Below are 20,949 nucleotides of genomic sequence, written 5' to 3'. Positions count from 1 at the left end.
AAAAAAAAAAAAAAAAAAAGAGTAATACAGTAGCCTCTTTGGTTGTCCCTTCGTGTCTACTTTTGCCCCTGTACAAAAAGCCTCCAAACTGTAACCAATCTCCTTCTAAAAGTGAAAAATCAGATGATGTCACTCCCTTGGTCTAAGCCCTTCAGTGACTCCTGTCACTTTCAGAATGAAAACAAACACTTCACTGTGGCCTACAAGGTCCCCCATAATGTAAACTCCGAGCTCATTTTTTCCTTCATCCCCTAGCCTCTCTCAAGGTCTTTGCATTTGCTGACCTGTTACTTTCCCTCACACCTTTGTCTGCTGGGTCCTTTCCATTTTCAAAGAAGATTTATTTGCCATTCTCTCCAGTGATGCTCTCCACTTGTCATGTATCACAGACCGGAAATACCTTGTTTCTACTCCGATAGTTATGGTCCAGTAACTTGTCTCCCTCCTATGGTAAGCTCCTTAAGGGCAAGAACATGTCTGCTTTGTGTTCTGGACCCCCAGTGTGCAGGACAGTACATCCACAGAGCTCAGAAAGTGTTGTGATGATTGCTGTTAGCGAAATGTCCGGTGACACCACTGATTCCCCTACAAACACTGAGCACAAGTCACCCAGCCAAATACAGAGACCTATGAGCCACCGTCTTCGCCATCTTGATAGCTCATGGGTTAATTGTCTTTATGTTCTTCTGGTTTGGCTTTCCTTTCTAAGGTCAGCCCCATGACATCATGCACAGTGCTGTGTAGAAAGTAGTAGCCTAGCTAACATTAATGGTTTTGACTGTTACGGGGCAGAGTGGTTAAAGGTTATAATGTTGACAGAAGGTCAGAGAGTTCATTCTAAGACTTCTGCTTATATGCCTAGATTTTAAATTTATGCTACCCCAAGCTCAGGTGTATCTGCCCTTCTAGTGGAGGAGAGGAGTAAAAATCAGAGGAAGCAGAAAGTCTGGCTCAAGGTCTGCACAGTCATCGCGGAGTCAGATAATAGGACCTCAGGAGGCAAAATGACCGAGGTACCTTTTAAAAGTAAAGCACATGAACCCAAAGATAGAAGTCTTGATTACATGAAACATTACAAGCTCTTAAATATAGCAGTAGCATGAAGCCTGTGATTTGATGGTGGACTCTGTGTCTGAAGGCCCAGGAGTTTGTAGCTTCGGAGTCCCATGTGCTCAACAGTCTGGGCTCAAGAACTGACCCTTACGATGTCATCACGTATTCTACCCCTTGGACTCCACCTGGTGCCCCTGGAGTCATTGAAGCAAGATGGACAGACATGTAGAGAAGCAAAGGTACATTGGCATGAACCGTGGAGCCGACAGGTTGGGGTCAGATTTCTGCTCCCTGAACTGGGAACCATAGGCACGAGACTGCCTGAGACTCAGTGCTTATCTAAAAAGTGGCAAAAAAGTGCCCATCCCACGAGGAAGGAGTCTAGGTATAACCTGTGCCCACTCCAGTGCCTGGCACATGGAAGCACTCTAAAGCCATCTGCTTGTGCCGGCGCTCTCTCAGGCACAGCCTTCCAGAGGGAGTGTGCTGGGAGAGGACTCACCATTTCAGGTCAAGCTCTAGGGTCATAAGTTTTGAAACATACAAAATTCACCCAAGGTTAGTCGGACTCCAAATAAGTGATTTATACCCTCTAGTACCTATAGTTTAAGTCAGAATGGTTACTATATAACAATTTCCAAAGGAGCATGACTTTAGTCCCCTCTCACGACTGCTCCCCAGGAAGCAGACCCTCTGACAGGAAATTTGGGGAGGGAAATTATTCTTTTTTTTTTTCTTTTGTACCTGGGATTGAACTCGGGACCTTGCACTTGTGAGGCAGGCGCAGTGCCACTGCACTAAATCCCAGGCCCAGTTATTCTTATTTTTTATATAATTTAATTAAGGGACTTTAATTAAGGCCATGACCATTAAAAGATTAAACTTACATAATTGGACACTGTGTTAGCTCTCCATCATTGCAACAAATACTCGTGACGACCAAGTTATAAAAAGAAAAGTTTTGTTTTGGCTCACAGGGGTTTTGGAGGTTTCAGACTCGGATCGTTTGGCCCCAGGCAGTGCATTACGGCACATGGCAGAGCAAAACTGCTTCCTGGATAGAAGTGAGAAAGAACAGAGGCCAGGGTCTGACTCTCTCCTTCAAAGGGATGCTCCCAGTGACCCAACACCTCCCCACTTTCTCCCGGTAGTGTCAAGTTGGGACCAGGCCTTTAACACGTGGGCCTGTGGGAGACATTCCAGATCTGAACGATAGAAGACTGAGCGGGAAAGACTGGAGTTGCCAGGCAGTCCACCAAGGGAGATGTTCTATCCACAGGCCCCAAGTGCCTCCTTGTTTTTGAGTTATGCCAACGAGAGACAAATAATCAGGCCATTTAACTACCAGGAGTCACTGCTTGAGGCTTACTTGGGGGGTGCTGCGTATAATTTGGCCACCAGAGAAAGCTTTAGACAGTTGGAAGTTGGACCTTGAACTGCATAGTTAGTGAATCCCAGAGGAATCAGAATATCTGCCAAAGAGAAGACATCCTTTATGGTTTAGTAGATGCGCCTTATTAGTTAACTCTGTAAACCAGGCTATGCATGACATACTAGCTTGTAGTGACCTATGCTGTGGGTTTTCGTACTGGACTTCTTTCTTGTGGGGCCTCAGAGCTGCTGCATGTATGCTTGTGGGGGCGGGAGGCAAATTGAAGGTGTGGAGTGGCTTAGGGTCCAAAGGGTGTTGAATCCACTTACTCTGCTTTGAATACTGCAGCTCCATTAAAAAATTGAGCTTCTGTTGTCACGAGAAGAAAGAATGGTGCTTCACCAAAACCAAAAAGCGTATGAGAACCATTGGTAAACTGTCACATCGATCTACAGGAGCAGTAGGGCTGCCAAGTGGCATATCTCTCTGAAGGACCGTCAGCAAGAGTGTGGCCTACTCCAGACACAGGGGCTGACTCTTCATTTGAAAACTTCATGTGTCTTAGAAAAGAAAAATAACATAGTTCCAAGCATAATTGAAAATGGTGCCTCTGTTCATAATAACTTGTCCATTTTTCTTAAGCCACAGGGAGTAGCTTTGCTCTCACTGAACTGGCATAGGAAATCAGTGAAGGGCTGCTGTGATTTATGGCCTGTTGAATGACCTGGCCCCATAGAGGAGACAGTCAGTATTTGTGTTCTGCGTGTGTCCTGTAGGCAGAGGAGCCAGCCGAGTCCTGGTAAACCTGGGTTCTGATCCCCTCTTTGTCACTGAATCATTTGATGATTCAGGGTCATTTCTTTAAGCACTCATTCTCCTCACTGGAGTTATACCTGGCTTATCTACTTAATGGAGAAGTCACAGAGCTCAATGGGGAAATACACTAATAGCACAGGTGGGAATATAATAATGAAAATTATAAAAAATAATGAAAATTATTTCTGACATTATACCTTTATTCAAAGAATGTCAGGATTTTGTAAATTTTAGAGTGGCTCTACCTGATTTTTAGATGTTTTTATTCCCCAATTTTTTCCTGTGTGTTTTACTTTCCTTTCTCATAGAACTGTTGAGGGTAGTTACTTAAGCAGATAGGGATCTCCCTTTACAAGATGGTTTTTAAAAGGTAGGTAGGTCAAGGATGAGAGAAAGACAAAGGCTGTGAGATCCCGTGATCATACCCAATACAGTGCACCCCTATTCCCTGCCCAGGTTCACCGCACAGTTGTAACCAGCTGCTCTCTAAGAGAGAAAAAGATGCTGTAGTATTGAAAGAGCCAGGAATCTGGTTGAATACCAGACCCTATCGTACCCTGGATCCAGAAAGCTCAGGCCCATGCAAAGGAATAATCCACCCTTTAGAGTTCTTTATACCGAGTATTCACTGTGTGGCACTCTGTGCCCATGCTGCTCTGTCACAAAGTTCTGGTATATTTATTCATCCTTCTTCACCAACCTCTGGCTCTGCGAATAGAGTCACCTCTGCCACAGCCCATCTAACTTCCTGTTGCTCCCATCCTATGGGAGTAGAGATGTGGGAGAGAAAGTGGTACAAGAATAAGAGCACGGTTGAATGTCTATAATTTTGTTCAGATGACTGCAGAACCTGGAAAAGCTGCTGCTGCTATCGATGCATAACATACATACTGCTATTATTAGTCTTTTTATATAAATATAAATATACATATATACATATATATATATAAATTGAATTTTGGGAAATGTTAACGGTGCTGTCAACTTTGGAAAAAGTTAGCCCAATTTACTGTGTTGAGTTGGCATTGTACAGAAATGGACAGCCATATTGGTCTAGAAATGTTAATTGTTTTTCCATTTGTACAGGGGTAACGCACTGTACTAAATATGTAAGGTTATATCTACGTAGGTTTGATTACAGAAACTAATAAAGTATCCTCTAAATAATGAAAAAAAGAATAAGATAAGACTACAAGAGCAAGAAGCAATTTAAATATGTTAAGGGACCATTTTTATCTTCAGAATTAAGGATTATTTTAATCTTACATCATTGCCTTTTCTCTTTTACTTTCCTTTGTAGTTTTATTTTAGGATTTCCTATTTTTAATGTTCATACAGAGATTTAACTGAAGTACCGAATAGTTTCTCTGGTGTGAAAAACTATAATAGTACACAGGATCCTAATGAGACAATTAATAATGTGAAATAGGAAGTAAAGGGCTAAAGGTGTAGGGCAAGTGGGAAGGATGGGGGAAAGATAATAAGGGAGAGGAAAAAAATATGAGAAACTGAAAAAATGGAAATAAAGTGTTGGTAAATGGGGAGGGGAGGAGGGGGTGAAGGGAGGGCAAGGACAAGGGGAAAAAATGAGAATCAAGACCTATTATGTAAAGGTATAGGATCCCAATGATGAATGTAACTGTATTGTATATCTAGATTGTACCAATAAACTCAATAAAAAGGAAAGAAAAAAAAAAAAGAATAAGAGCACAGGTCCCCGAGTTTATCCCTCTTCCTCCCGGTACCCTAGCCCTCCCCACTTCCACAGCAAGGGGAGCTCTGGGCAGGGGCTCATCTTCCACCTCACTTACCTCAAGGGGAAGTTGCTGACAGCACCGCTGGCCGGTCATTCTCAGCAGTGGGAGTTAGAACCCAAAGGTAGAACTCCAGGGAAGAACAGAGGCAAATCACTGGGCAGGGCTAAGCCGGTAAAGAGGTTAAGTTAGTGCTTTGCTGGGAGGAGTCTCCTTTAGCACCAATCAGCCTCGCAAGTCACAAAAGCTTTCAGAGACCTAGAGGACCTCCTGTTATTAACTCTGTAGGTCACTCCTGCCATCATGGGTCACCCTCCCCAAACCTTCCCACCTGCTCTGTATCACCTGTTAAGGGAAAAAGTGAGGAGGTGCCTGGACTCTCATGTCAGCGTCTAAATCCCACATCTCCCATTTCCTGCTGTGTGACAGGGATGCGACTTCACATTTCTGTGCCCAGTTTCTGCTGGAGATGATAATCGCTTTGATTTGTTGGGTATTGCAGGGATTCAGTCAGTGAAAAACATGGAATGCCTTAGAATAAACCTGGTGCACAAGGCGACCTGTTAACGATGGCCAGTGATGCACACAACATCCTTCTCAGAAAAGAGGGTGAAATGACCCTCAGGCTGCACAGCTGCTAGTGGGGGAGCTGGGAGCCCAGGCCCCTCTGTGACCATGTCTCCCTGCTCCCTGACGTGCAAGTGCTTCTCTGCCCTCTTCTCACATCCTGCCTTCTCTTTCTTCTGTCTCCCAGCCTGGCCACACACAACTCCAAGGCTTCAGCATTGATGTGGGCAGGGAGAACAAGCCAGGGTTCCTCGCTCCCTGCCGGGTTCCTTCTAGGCTTGAGGGTGGAGGAAAGCAGGTATCGAGGGGGCAAGGAGCAGTCTGCTCACTTGAAGCTTATCCCTGTTCCTCTGATTCCAGACTTGGAGATCACAGTCCCCATCCGGCACTCACAGCACCTGCCTGGGAAAGTGGAGTTTGGAGTCTATGAGAGCGGCCCTAGGAAAAGTGTCTTCCCCTCAAGAACAGAGCTAAGGCGTGGCAACTGGAAAACAGACAGTACCTCCAGTACAGCAAGTAAGAGGGGCAGTGCCTTCACCACTGTACTCTAGCTGGTGGCTTAGGGCATTTGAAAAAATTCTGTCATGTGCTCAAAGATCAACAGGGACCTGATTTGGTTTGAAAAGTGTAAAATATGGGAAATAATTAGCCTATAAAGTTTGCTTTTATCATGTGAAGTCAGGTTGCATAATTATTACTGTATCCTTTTTATACATAGTGAAATCTAATAAAAATAATTAACTTTTATTGAGCATTGATATTCTCCAAGGAGGAAAGTTAGACGCTTAGTGTCTTGACCGAGTTAAGTAGCGAATATGATCAAGCTGGATTTAAAGTCAGTCTGTTTCCAGAGCCAACACTCTTATACCCTATTTCTTGCTACTTCCCCATCTAGGTGAAGGGGAAGGTGAGAGCACAGACTCCGAACATTAGAAAACAAAGGACTTAGATTTGAGAATTACACCTTGTAGACATTAGGATGTGCTTCCTTTGGGCTTGAATGCGAGTCTGATTGCACAGACAGGGTACACTCATGTACAGGTGGGGCCTGGGGCTTTGTTTCTACATCCAGGGCCTGTGAGCGGACTTCAGCTGCAGTGGCTTCATGTGCCTCATAGTTTCTCCCTTCCATACATTTTGGTGTTATCAAAGCTGCTGGAAGAGTAATGAAAAAACCAGAAAGAAGCTGAATTTCAAGATTAGTGTCTCCTTAAATGTGAAGCAGAAAATACAAAAATGAAATGTTGGAGCATCCAACAGCTTATCCAGCCTGGGATCCTTAATCCCCTTGAGAATCTGATACATGTTCTGCATGTGTTTCTCAGAAAAATGCTTGGCTGTGTACACATATATGCATGTCTGGGCTCGCATGCGCGCACACACACACACACACACACACACACACACACACACACACACCAGTTCCAGTTCTGCCCACTCGTGCTCTTAGGTCAAGAATCTCTGCACAAGTTTCCCTCCTTATTCTGGATTATTTGTAACCTAGATTGGGAAAGATCTTTCTCCAAGGTCACGTAGCCTCAGAGCACAAAGTTGGGAATAGAACCCAGCTCTTTTCTTCAAGTTAATACTCCTGTCACCATTACCTGTGGAAGCAGACCCACAGCCTATCACATGATCATGTTGGAAGTCTAGACTGGACAAGGAGAAAAAGCTCCCCATATGTAATGGTGGTGATGGTGTATATCTAGAGACCCCTGAGGCAATTTGGAAATTCAAATTCTGACATTCAGAAAAGTAGGGGGTGGATAAAGAAAAGGTAAGAGAGTTTCCTAGGGACTACAGGTGGCAAAGAAATCCAGGGACAGGTAGTGTTTCTGCCAGACATGTTGGGGAGGAGAGAAGGGCTAGAAACACACACACACACACACACACACACACACACACACACACACAGAGGTGCTTTTAGAAATTAAAGTTTACTCTTTGCTGGCTCCATGCCTAGCATATTACCATGTGATCTAATTCATTCTGTACAACAAGGGCCCAGTTTCCAGATAAGGAAATGGAGAGTTGGAGAATTTAGGCAACTTGCCCTGGTCTCTTGCAAAAAAGCAGAGGGCCTGAGATTCATATACAGAGCTTTCTGTTCTCTTCCCAGAGAAGCACTGCCTTCCAAATAGAAGGACGAGGGGTGGGGGAGACTAAGGGTGGCTTGACTGTGATCCACAAACTGCCCCTTTACCCCAGAGGCACATTCTGAAAACAGAACTATTTTTATTATGCTGCAGCTGTCATTACTTGGAAACCACAGAAAAATAATTTCAGGTTACATTTGGTTATAACCAAAAAACTTAAGATATTAGAATTATGTTTAAGAGAGTGAAAGTTCCATTGTAGAAGGACTGTTGGTCCAAGTTTCTTGAGGGTCATATTATATAGAACACGATTATTTTGCCCCCATTTTTGCACAGAGAACAGCTCATGCAAACTGAGCTAAGACTGTATACTGGACACAACAATGAAAAGGAACCAGTGCTTGTCTTTAAGAGCTTATAATAGAGAAAAGAAAGCATAGAAATAGTATGAGTTAGATGCTCATCTGATCCTTCTTCCCCAGCAACAGAGCCTGGCAAGGGCTGGTAATGCCCTCCCTTTCCCTGGAAAGAGTACAGGTCATAGAGCTGGGGCCAACTATGCAGCCCAGGAGGAGGTGACCAGAAGTCATCAGCCTGGGGAGGGGCGAGGCCGGAGCAAATGAGCCAGGGGAGCCAAGGTTTGGAGCCAAACACTGGGGTTAAAGATTTCATAATGGCAAGGAAAGGGACAATGGGAGCTGATGGGTATGAATTTCCAGAGTTGCAGAGCCAGTGCTTGTGACCAGCTGTTACTTTCTGATAGCAGATAACCTTCAGAACAGTGTGGCTTATTGTGACCAAATGGGAGGGACCTTGATGAATGAGTGGGGAGGCTCAGCCACAGAGGGTTAGGAGCCCATGTGCCCAGGGCTTACTTCTAGTTAAGGAAACCTGGGCAGATTTGGAGGGCATTTTTCCTGACTAGATTTTAGCCTGTGAACAGCAGTGGGCCAGGGCAAATGGAGAGAAAAAGACAGCCTGGTCAGGTGAACAGTATTATGTGTGCCTGATTGAGTAGAAAGGGACAGGGTCACATGCTCCTAATAAACAAACAATGAATTCCCTGGTTTATGAAAATATTTTGACATATTGTTTTAGATATAAAAATCTGCCCTCAAGAAATACTCTTAAGTGCTTTATTCATGCTAACATCTAAATTCGTTCTGTCAAAGTTGATTCCATGATAAAGTCAAAACTAACATTATTTCAAACTAATAAGATTAGGAGCTATTTTAAGTGGAAATTCAGCAAACCCTAAGATTTGGTAATCTGTTAGTAGCAATATCGGTAAATCAAAGTTAAAATTTCCTTGTTATAGTTGATTAACTCTCATTCTTCCTTCTCTAATGCTAGATCACCATGGGTTAGGGCTACTTTTAATGCTGTACTGAACAACAATAGCCATCAGCCATATGTGGCTATTTACATTTAAACTAATTAAAATGACACAAAAGTTAAATCTCATGTCCTTGATCGCTCTAGTCATGTTTCACACTAGTTACTATATTGAATAGCACAAAAATGGAACATTGCCAGCACAGTTTCTACTGGACAGTGATAATCCAATGATATAGGTGATAAGTTCCCAACGCAGGAGCTCCTACCACGAATATAAATTGTACCTTTGAATTTGTGTTTTGCATGTTTTTCTGTGTGTCATGTTGTGCTGGGGATGGAACTCGGGACTGTGCTAAGCAAGCACTGTACCTTTGGATCACACCGTAACCCTGCATTTTGTTTTGTGTAACAGTGTCTCACCCCTTATTGAAAGGTATGTCTACATGTATGTTACATGTTTACATTCCCTGTAATTCTGAGTAAGTAAGAAACTGCAGTAGCAAAATGGGTTTACAGATATAGAGTTCTACTGAACTGAGGATCAGAGCATCTCTGCTTCCCTGTCAAATCAAAGCACTAATATCAAATAGTAATTTCAAAGGAAAAAATGGCAGTCATGTTTTTGAAGCTCTTAATGTGTGGTAAGCCCTCAGTAAATGGTAGCTGTTAAGCTGAAAGTGGTAATGAAAAAGTGAACTATTTCATGTAATGCTGACAGAGAACCTGAACTCTAATAAAATAGTATAAGATAGCTGCAATTGAAGAATCCTATCTTCATAGCTTGGATCTTGTTTCTGTCAGTCACATAAGTGCTGGAGTTCTACATTGTTTTCTTCTGAGTGAATCACAGCCCAGCTCACTTTATTTCTACTCTTTAGGCAGCACGAGTAACCGCTCAAGCACACGGAGCCTCCTCAGTGTGAGCAGCGGGATGGAGGGCGACAATGAGGTGAGAGGTGGGGTCACCACCCCATCTGTCTTGTCCTACGAGTCATTTCATTGCAAGAGAGAAATTCAATGAAAAAACCCACAAAGAAAAAGTCACATATATTGTAGGATTCCATTTATATGAAATATTTAGAATGGAGAAATCCAGAGAGACAGAATATAGATTGATGTTTGGCAGGGGCTGGAAGAGGAGGGAATGGGACGAAATTAACTGCTTAATAGATACAGTGTTTCCTTTTGGGTTGATTAAAATGTTTTGAGACTAGATAGAGGTCGTGGTTATACAACACTGTAAATGCACCGTTGCCCCGAATTGTTTACTTTAAAATGGTTGATTCTGTGGTATGTGAATTTTGCTTCAATAAGAAGGAAGGGAAGGAGAGAAGAAAGAAAGAGAGTGAAATCTGCTCAGCTAGTTGTATCTGTGAGAAGAATCTGGTGCCTCAGGGACTCCAGGGGCAGGGATCATGCCAGGGGCTAGATTAGGGGCCACAAAGGATGCCAGGGGAAGCCAAGGACATTGTTTCATATGTCCCAGGGCCAGTGCTGTTGTGTCTGTGATTCTCAGTGCATATACACTTTCTTCCTGCTCTGCACACTGGCCTTTTCTGTGTAGTGGCACAATCTCTAGAAAGCCACAAGGCCTTGAGGTGAGAGGAAGCTGCTACTTTGGGCTGAGGCCCCACTCCAAGTTGGTTGACTTGGGGTCAGATCCAGGGACCAGGGGCTGGGAAAAGGAGGAAGGCGAACCTGAGTCACCCTTCACCATGAAGGCTCCTGAGAAGAGATCCCAAGGAGGCATTTGTGACAAGCAGGTGTTGACAGGCCATTGACTACGCTTTGAGTAGCATGGATTTAGAGTTCAGGAGATTCGTGAGAGCATGGGCTATCCTGTCCTCACCAACAACAGGAGGACGTGGAAAGCTGCCAGTGTGTACTGGGTTGATAGTTTGTGAACATCCTAAAGAAGGCTGAGAGGCTTTTGCGATATGGGTGTTTAGCTGTGCTGGTTGCTTCAACTAATTTTCACCTTTTTTTCTCATTTTTGTTTGTTGTAGGACAATGAAGTCTCAGAAGTTACCAGAAGTCATAGTCCAGGCCCCCAACAAGTGGATGGAACTCATACCATGTCCCTTGAGAGACCCCCCAGGGTGCCTCCTCGAGCTGCCTCACAGAGGTAACATTGAAGCTGTTAGGAAATTTTTTTCCTCATACTCTGAATTCCAGAAAGACTAGGATTTGGGAACATCTGGGATAAATCAAGAATGAGACACAGTGAACTGAAATTTCTACTTTTGACACATTTCAATGTGCACTTTTCATTAATGTAGGTGATACTTTACTCAGTTAAATAGCAAATGCACTGTTTCATAAATGAAATGTGTAGGTACATGTCAACTTTTAAAATAATATTGTTACTGCATGGGTTCGCTCTTTTATTTTTTTATTACTACACATGCATAATATATAATGTTTACATTCCTTGTTAGACGTTGGTACATGTACCTAACACGTCTTAATTCCCTTTCCCTCCACCCATCTCTTGATCCCTTTCTTATTTTCTTGGTACAGGTTTGCAGTACATAATTTTATATTCCTTGTGTGGCATCAGTACATGTACATAACGCATCCCAATTTCTTGTTTTCATCCCTCATCCCTTCCCTCCTACCTCCTTCCCTCCATCTCTAATTTTATGTTTGAATAGAAATAAAGTTCCCTAGTATTGAATTCCCCATGGCTACGCTGTAGAGACCGTGCCTTTTGAGGAACAGGTGCTTAGAAGGACTTGGAAGTGGAAATGCAGGTGAAACAGGCTGGGCTGCTGGTGGTGAGGCTGGCTCCAGGGCCACCTTCTTGGTCCATGTCCAGAAGCTGGTGTGAATGAAGTAATCAACTTTTAGATGCCTCAGTATTGTGTACAAAATGGGGTTACTAATAGAACTTGCTCATGGAGTTATAAGAATTGAGCTCTTGGCCCATGGTAAGACCTCAACAACATGAGAGAGTTTCATATATATATATGAAAGAAGTAAACAGAAGATTTGGAGATGAGCATTAGACTAAAGAGAGTGACTAATTTCCTGGCCTCTGATGCATGTCTTTATTCATATAGGATTTGGCAGGAGCCTTTTTTATGGTCTTGTGGGATAACACAAAGTGTCAAAGCTAGCCAGTGTGTCTGCAGAAAAGACTAACTAGGCTTTTCTCAGGGGTTTGATTTTTTGACAATTAAAATATGCTGAAGAAGGGAGCCTAACCTAAGGGTTTTTAAAAACCAGGACTTTTTTTTACATTCTAAAATTATAAGTTCAGGCTCATCAGTGAAATTTGTTGACAGAATGCTACAAGGAGGCTTTTCTGGTTTTCTGGAAAAGAGAGGCTGACTCCGTACTTTCCTATTTCTCCTTTTGCAATTTAGCACTTTTCTCTATGCTCCCAGCAACATCTGTGTACTGATACTTGCTACATAAACACCCCACCACCCCAAGCTGTACCATGTTCACCAGTTATGTTTACCTGGTACAGCCTGGAAGGCACATAGTAGAGTGTTTTTCTCAGAAGTAGCAATAGTCCAGTCCTGAATTTGCATGATAGTCTTTTGCTTGAGAATCACTATAGTAGGTGATTGGGGAGGGGCCTTACCAAGAGCACTTATGGTAATGAACACTACGATTTAATGAGGGAGGTGGGAGGTATCATGTCATACACACTAATTACATTGTCTTGCTTAATTCTCTCTGTAACCCTAGGAGATGGGTATTTAGTATGGTCACATTTTACAGAAGTGGAAACTAGGGCTCCGTGTTGGGTGAAGACTTGCTGTCTGAGACAGTCTTTTGGTCTTTGTGTTACATCTGCTCAAGAAAGTCTATATGTCAGGGGAGATCCAAGATTCAAAAGCTTTTGTTCCTGAAGGTTGAGGATTTTGGAGGTAGTTGTCTAATTGTACTAAGATAAAGAAATCTCAAGGTTGAAACTGTAGCTATAGATGCCTTAGGATTTTGTTATTGGAAGAGAAAAAAATTATTAAGGGAATGAGTTCCAGAAATTAAAAGACAAATTACAGTAATTTAAATATGTAAAAAAAGGACGATGGAGTAATTGTTTGGAGAGTCTGTAAATATACTGGGATAAAGATGGGGAGAGAAAAAGAAGAAAATAATTGTTTTTTTGTTTTTTTTTTTTGTTACAAGGGATCAAACTCAGGACCTTGTATTTGCCAGGCAGACAAGGTATCACTGAGTTAAATCCCCAACCCAAGAAAATAATTTTTACTAAAGAAAAAAAAATATATACATATATATATTTTATGTATAAAATTTTTAAAAGGGGGTTTTGGGTTAGAGTTATTGGTGGAACGCTTGCCCAGCATGAATGAGGCTCTGGGTTTGACCCCACCACCCCAAGTACCACAAAGAGGATGAGGTAGCAGGACAGGAGGAAGAGGCAGCTGGTTGTGTGGTGGTTTGGGGGTAGGTGGATAGAAGGAACAGTGTTTGCAAAGAAACTTATAATTGATGTAATTTGAGGTTTATATTCATTTCTTGTGTGTTGTATGCACCCAATTCCCATAATAAAATGAGGTAATCCTTGATCAGGGAATTAAGCAAGCCCCCCACCAAATGGCTCGGGTGGCTGATGGGGTGTCAGGAGGGAGCTGTGGTGTCTTGGTCTCACTCTCAGACCTGGGAATTGGCAGCCATGTTCTCCCGACCTTTCCCTCTCAAGCAGTACTGCTGAATGCAGCCTTCATCCCCTTGTCACACTAGTCAGTTCTGGTCCATTCTTCTGCTCACTCTGCATGCTGTAAAGCAAAGCCTGAATTTCCAGATGGCTTTCAAACCTCCATCTCCATCTCCCTCTTCTACTTACTGCTGTTGCCTGAGGATGTCCCAGATGCCCCACAGGTATCTCACAAAAACCTGTGCAAAACCGAGCTCCTCAGCCTACCTACCATCCTCTGACTCAAGCTGCCTCCTGTCCAGGGATCTCCAGCTTGGGCTTGTAGCACCATTCTCCTCCTTCCTGAAGCTCCAAGTCCAAGAGCCTCTTTTATAGCTCTCATCCAAGGCTACTGTGTCTTCAGGCTCCACCCATTCTGCTGCCCTTTCAGCTCTTAGATCCACCTCCTCCTTCCCATCTGCTAGTGCCTAAGTCCATCCTTGGGGGCCCACACTTACCTCCCTGCCTCCAGTCAGTCCCTCCTTCACACTGAACCTGAGTGTACGTTCTAGAACACAAATAGCTGATGATGTCATTTCCTGGCATTAAAGCCTTCAAATTTAATTCTGTGTATCTTGTTGTAGCCTGGCCTGCTCAGCCTCAAGTCTTATCTCTCCATTATGCTCCACCCCTTCTTTAGGATTCACTCCCAACATCACCTTCCCTGAAGTCTCCATGCAGAGCCCCCCCACTCCATAAAATGTCTGTCGTACGATATTCCTCATTGCAGACCTTTTTTACCTATCTGTCTCTTCAAGTGGTAGCAAACTTTGTGAGACTAGAAACTATTTTTTACTTAAATGTTTTTCTTTTCTCCCGGTGTCTGACACATAATAGGGACTCAATAAATATTTATTATGTAAATGAAGGAATGGATGAATTCAGGGTTGGACTTTATAAGACCTTAAGCAATTGGCCATCACGTCACCTACCACAGTGCAGGCGGGTTATAGTGGAAGAGACTTCACACTCCCTCTGCTGGAGTTCCCAGTATAATCAGGGGAAGAAACAAAGAAGGGAAGATGGCGGTGAGAACAGAAACAGACACACTGTACCTTGGCTTGGAATTTCCCTTAGTCCTTGTAGGGTGGGCAGTTGACAGTGCCATGCCCTACAGAGGTAGTATTGTCCTGCCCCATTAAAGGAAAAAAAGCCAAATTTTTACTAAACTGTTGTCTAATTCAAATTTATTTTGCTGTTCACTGGTGATTTTCCATCACTACCAATCTGCGTACTCCTGCTTCCAGCGAAGCCCGTGTGCTCTTACCAAAGACCTGCTACTGGCGGTCTCCTTTCTTTAGCTGTGGAGTCCCTCGGAGGAACTGGAATGTCAGGAAGTGAGTGCACTTGGGACAGAGCTATTTTAATTAACAGAGAAGTTTAAAAATTACATTAAACAATGTGTATGACTATACAAAGGCACGCCAGCTGAAGCCCGACTATTTTAAAAGGAAGTTAATCAACATCAGGATTGCTTGAGGCTTGAACAAAACTCACTGTCAGTGATACCTCACCTCCAACAGGAAGAGAAAGCAGTCAGGTATCATGGGACAGTCATCTCCAGCTTCAGCTTCCCAGGGTCCTGGAGAAGTCTCTTCACAGACCACCCTGCTTTGGATTTAGTACTCTTTCACCTCCCTGGTGCCGATACATCTAAAATCACAAATCCATTTGGCTGAGATGAAGCTTCAGTCTCTTGCTGGAGTTGTTCATCAGAATGAAACAGAGCTGTCATTCTAGCAGGTACACAGAGTGGGCAGCAGAATGAGAGAGGGATCATACAGGAAATCGTGAGTATCTTGGAGAGGAAGGTAAAGTAGGATCCCGTGGAAAAGATCTTAGAGTAGACCTGTAATCCTTACAATAAAATTATTAGCATTACCTCTTAGATGCCTACTCTAAGCCAGAAACTGTGCTACCTACTTTCCTTCTGTTGTCTCCAGGTCATACATATGCCAGTGTCGCTCTCATTGGCAGATGAAAAGAGTTTCAGAGCAGTTGAACTTGCACATACAGAAATGCATTCCTAAGTATCCCTACTAAATGTTCCTAATGGTTCTGAACTTCCTTTGTTAAAACACCCAGAACTGTTTCCTGCTATTTGCCTATTGTCTGTCTCATGTGCACATTTATAGTATCTTAAGAGTCAAGTCCTCACCAGTTTTACTTGCTGTTGTATAACACACACAGGCGTAGTTGCATAGTAGACAAATGTTTGTGGAGAAGAAAGACGGGAGAAGGGAGGGATTCCTGAACTTGCCCATGGAATAAGTGGTGTCACCTGACTGTCCTTCAGCATTCTCCTATAGAAGTTTATGGTGCAGTTTGAAGAGATAGAAGGAAATTGTTTTTGTTTGTTTGTTTCACTGCATAAAACTCAGTCACTCAGTTACAAACACAACGCCATCTACTTCCATGGATCTGTAGTTATTCTTTGCTACTTCTGCCTTCCTGAGATGGCTCCTCTTTTCCCAACTCTTGTCACTTCCTTGACCTACACAAAACTAGTATTCAGAAGACATTTAGTAAATATTGACTTACTGACTCATTCAATCTTTGACCATGCAACTTTAGGGTAGCACAGTTCAATTACAGTACCTCACAAAGTTATCTTTCTGGACTTATTGACTTGCTTCTAAGAGAATTAAATATTGGTTATACAGCACACATATGGAAATGCCATTTGCAGTCGTTGAACCCATTTGTAAATAAACTCATCCTACTCCACCTGGAGTATCACTCAGGACTAAAAAAATCATCCAGAATAACATGGAGAGGGGCTTCTAGGAAAGCAAATGGAAAACTGGGATAACATTTAGTGATCCCATGATAAAGTAATTGTTGAGAAGCAGACTAGAAATTGTCAGTTTCTCTCCCTACAGGCCTACCTCACACAGCAGGCCTCCTGCCTGGCTGCCTATTTGAATCACTTATGTTTCAACATATAGGTTTTATTACTACTTAGGTGTGGTAAGGTCAATAGATCAGGATACAGCTGCTTTTGAAATGCTAGTTTGTTAAAATGCACAATTTCCAGGAGGAGGGGACCACCACCGTGGGGGGAGATATCACTCAAAGCACCAGAGTTCCATTCCTCAGGAGACAAGAGGAGTGGAAGGGAAGACAAGGGCAAGGCTAGGTGAGTGGATTTAGGATTGACTAGTTTGGATAGTTTCAGTGGACTCTGGAGCATTGGAGATGTCTCTAGTTGTCAAGGGCAGGTTGGCTGTGGCCCCAAGGGGGTGATGGAAGCAACCCAGATTGGGTAGTTTGCATATCAAAGGCTTGTATGGTGCTTGTGGACAGACAGGCAACTTGGCTAGGAATTAGTGAGGCATTAGCTACTCTTGAGAGGTGTGGTCCTGTCAGGGCCAGCAAGGACTCAAGAAGGCAAAGAATCAAAAATCAAAAGGTATGATTATCAACTAAGTGGCTGGGAAAAGGACACTAAAAGTTTTGATGCTTAAGCCCTATACTCTAGTGATTAGGATAGAATGTGTCTGAGATGGAGCCTGGAAATTGGTATTTTAAAGGGCTCCACTGATTATTCTATTTTATTTACTTTTTTTGAGATGGAGTCTTCCAAGTTGTCCAGGGTCACCTCAAACTTGCAGTTTTCCTGTTTCTGCCTCCCAGTCCAAGTCACTGGGATTACAGGTGTGTACCACCGTGCTTGGCTCCTCCACTAGTAATGTTAATATACAGCCAAGATTGTGAGCTACAGGTGGCACGTATGTCACTCAGACATTCAGCATGTGTTGTTTCTTGAGGAATGTGCCCTTTTATAGTATACCAAGTTTGCCACAAATTTTGAGTCCCCAAAACTATTTATCAAAGTAGTTTCTAAATACAGCTGCTTTGTCTTTCATTTCAGGCCTCCAGCCAGAGAGACCTTCCATCCTCCTCCACCTGTTCCACCCAGAGGTCGCTGATTCCACCTCCTACACTCTGCCTACTTCAGAACATTCAGACTTGCAACTTTCAGCCTGTTAATGATGTCTTCATGTTGTGTTTTCTGGTGTGGTTGTTGATCTTAAGAGCCACTCTCATTGCTGATGTCGTTGCAGCTCTGATGGTTTGGGTTATCCTTGAAGAAGACATTATCAAGGCATGAAGTTGTGAACAATTATGGACTCTGTTCACCATTATCAAGAATATTGATTCATATTCTTGTTTACCAAAAAAAGTAACTTGATCAGAATATTTACCTCTCCTTTCCTATATCAGAAGCCTAATAAGATTGATTAGACATGTACTTACAAGTGATTATACTGCAATGTACTTATATTAGGACTTATGTATTTGCCAGCCTAATATCTAGAAATGGTTAAGATACAGGTCTCACAGTATTCCAGTAAAAAAAAATAAGTGGCCTAATTTTAAAATAATTCTTCTGCTTGCCCATATGTTCAGGAGGTTCACATACAGCAAATTGAAAAAGATCTTAAGAAGGGATGCATACTAACTTCTTTCGTATAGAAGGCAAATCTGAGGTCCCATAGAAATCTAGAACCATGGGCTGGGGATGTAGCCAGCGACACACAGCACCTGGTTGGCAAACTCAAGGTCCTGAGTTCAGTTCCCAACACACACACACACACACACACACACACACACACACACACCACAAACCCGTGAAATCTAGAACCAAGAGATTTCAGTTGTTTAGAGGAAGAGATTAGTGTACAGTCTAGATCTATTGATTTTGGGTCATCATACTTCCCATTTTCAGCAAGCTAATTCCTCTTTCCTTCAAGGTATGCCCAGATGTAGAAATTCATCAGTGACTATAAACCTTCTGGAAGTTTTCCCTTTTCACATCTTGCAGGCACGCAGGTACCAAGTACTTTCTTCAGTTTGAACACTTATACTTCATTATGCTTTCAAAACAGTGATATTGCCAAGGAACCAGTGAAAATGGTTAGAACTAGAAGCATAGGATGCCAAGGACCTCTATTCACTCTCTTGCCCTTTAAGTCTTAGTTATGAACAGAAAGAGCGAGGAAGATCCTTGATTTTTTTTTTCTCTGCTGAAGGATATGAAGAACCTAAAATAGAAATAGTTTGAGTATTTTATTCTTATATTAAAATAAATAGAAAACAAAATTCAAAGTACTGATGAAAGGCCTGGGTCTCATGATTGTGATGCACTTGTGTCAGGGATAGAACTCACAGAGAGCAGCAAGTCAATATCTATGTTCTCTGTAGATATTTGTTGAACATCAGAGTTGGTTGATTGTGCAAAAAAGAAGAAAATAATCTGGATGAAACACTGAGACCATGTTATCAAATGTTATCAAAGAATGTTTCTAATGGTTGGAAAAAAGTCTTTATTCTCTACAAAAACTCTACCCAATGTCACATAAATTTATTCAACTGCCACATATTAAAGATATTTTATAGGAATACATTATATAATAAAACCATGGGTTTTCAATATAGTAAGGATCAGAAACTAAACTATAAGCAGGAATCTAAAGAAATTATTATAAAGTCTTCTCTATGGTGCTTTGGGAGACAGTTCTGCTGCCACTTTCCTTTGCTACTGGCTCAACAGAAAGTGAGGCCATTGGTCATATTCACTGCAATTACATTTTCCCTTAACTGTAGAAGTTACAGGGGCTTCCAATTCCTAGGCCAGCAATGTTCCATCATTTTATATTAAAACCCAGGGGGAGATTATCGAACCAGATAAGCGACAAAGTATGAAGACTGACAGACTATGAAGAGGGCGGTGTTGCAATCAAATAATTTAACTTGACATATTTAATAATGTGAATAATCTTTTATGTTTAGCTGTTATGATACAAACATATTATGTAGATGACTTTAAGGAATATTTTTTACAAGTTAAGCTAAGTAAGTTGCCTCCCATTTTTTCTTCTGATTTATTAAAAAAAAGAAAGATTGTCTAATATCACTTCAATAACTGGGAGTTTTAGATCCCTCTGCTATATGCTCCAAGAAGTAAGCTGTTTTTTTCCTGCACCTCCTTCAAAGAATAGTTTGTGGTTTTACAGCTGCTTGGTGGAGGACACATTAGTACCAGATTTATTTCTGAGAAACGCAAGTAGTTGATTTGGATAATTCTAGAAGATTCATCATAAACCATCAATCCCCCAATACTGAAAAATATGCCTGTAAAAATATTTGCTTTGGTTTGATAAATAAATTATGTTTGTTCATTTCCAATCAAGTTACTCATTCCTGCTGGCCAGGTCCTATGCTCACCAGGGTGGTTCGAGGGTAAGTAGGAGGCTTAAAAATGTGTTCTGTTTATTTTTGTTTTTTTGGTACCAGGGATCGAAATGGGGTCCTTGCACTTGCAAAGCAGGCGCTGGAACCACTGAGCTAAATCCCGGGCCCTAAAAATGTATTCTGAATTCTGAGGCACACTTGTAATTCATTTGCTCATAGGAGCAGTAAAAAAAAAAAAGTTCCAAGACTAGACTCCCAAAGCTCATTTAAGTCATTATATAGGAGAAAGTATCTTATCTTTCTGCACAGTGTAAGCATGGTCTACAAAATATGAGCATAGTGTAGGGAAGGAAACATTGGTTTACAAATCAGGAAGCTTGATTGATGTTTTGGATTGAATTCACATAATTTGACTACATAGGTCTGTGTTTCATCATCTGTGAAGCAGAGAGTTTTATATTTGGTAATAGTCCAATGGGGGAATCTTGAGCTATATCCTAGCCTAGGAATCTTTTTTTAAAAATCATGTATAGCTGTTTTTCTTTGCCTTTTATCATTATTATAATAGATTAGTTTAAAAACTGGGAGAGAGTGAAATATGAACCACCTAAATTAATGGCCTTAATTGTTCTTCAGTCCCAGAAGCAAATGTTTTTAGTGATTGCTTCCTAAATCTCAAAGCAATCACAGAGTTTTTTTGGTATCTAGAACATTTCAACTAGAAAGTGGCAAACAGTAGCTGGGTGTGATGGGGTATGTCTGTAGTCCCAGATACTTTGGAATGTGAAACAGGAGGATTGCTGAGTCCACAAGTTCAAGACCAGCCTGGGCAACAACATAATAAGACCCCACCTGGGGGGCGGAGGGAGGAGTAGCAGATAGCAATAGCTTTTCACCATTTTCCTAAAGTAAATAACTGGAAAGACAAAATAAAAAATAGAATTCTAAAGAAAAGGTATCTGGGGCCAGGGATTTAGCTCAGTGGTTCCACCGCCTGCTTTACGAGTGCAAGGTCCTGAGTTTAATTCCTGGTAAAAAAAAAAAAAAAAAAAAAAAAAAAAAAAAAAAAAAAAAAGGAGATGG

General features: G+C 42.0%; 1 protein-coding gene and 1 long non-coding RNA gene across 6 annotated transcripts in view; one reads left to right on the top strand and one right to left on the bottom strand.

The window, feature by feature from the left end:
* LOC104858033 overlaps positions 1-14,714 on the bottom strand; it is a 43,332-nt gene extending 28,618 nt beyond the window's left edge. For both annotated transcript variants that reach the window (XR_002025156.2, XR_779027.3), the window contains exons 1-2: positions 14,127-14,714; positions 5,053-5,161 (exon numbers count right to left, since the gene is read on the bottom strand). This is a non-coding gene — a long non-coding RNA (uncharacterized LOC104858033). The remainder of the gene's footprint in view (positions 1-5,052; positions 5,162-14,126) is intronic.
* The window catches only part of Pik3ap1 (phosphoinositide-3-kinase adaptor protein 1), a 119,269-nt gene extending 101,096 nt beyond the window's left edge, over positions 1-18,173 (top strand). For 3 of the 4 annotated variants that reach the window (XM_010618119.2, XM_010618118.2, XM_010618121.2), the window contains 5 exons: positions 5,923-6,078; positions 9,875-9,945; positions 11,003-11,121; positions 17,241-17,325; positions 17,543-18,173. In XM_010618119.2, the coding sequence (XP_010616421.1) occupies positions 5,923-6,078; positions 9,875-9,945; positions 11,003-11,121; positions 17,241-17,325; positions 17,543-17,782 (671 nt within the window). In that variant the 3' untranslated portion in view covers positions 17,783-18,173. The remainder of the gene's footprint in view (positions 1-5,922; positions 6,079-9,874; positions 9,946-11,002; positions 11,122-17,240; positions 17,326-17,542) is intronic. The other variant, XM_010618120.2, reaches the window with a different exon arrangement.
* The last annotated feature ends 2,776 nt before the right edge of the window (positions 18,174-20,949 follow it).

The sequence above is a fragment of the Fukomys damarensis genome, unplaced genomic scaffold, assembly GCF_012274545.1.
Source record: "Fukomys damarensis isolate Sample0158 unplaced genomic scaffold, DMR_v1.0_HiC HiC_scaffold_8, whole genome shotgun sequence".
NCBI classification, from domain to species: Eukaryota; Metazoa; Chordata; class Mammalia; order Rodentia; family Bathyergidae; genus Fukomys; species Fukomys damarensis.
The sequence above is the reverse complement of the archived record's forward strand: the minus strand, read 5'-3'. Positions and strand labels throughout refer to the sequence as shown.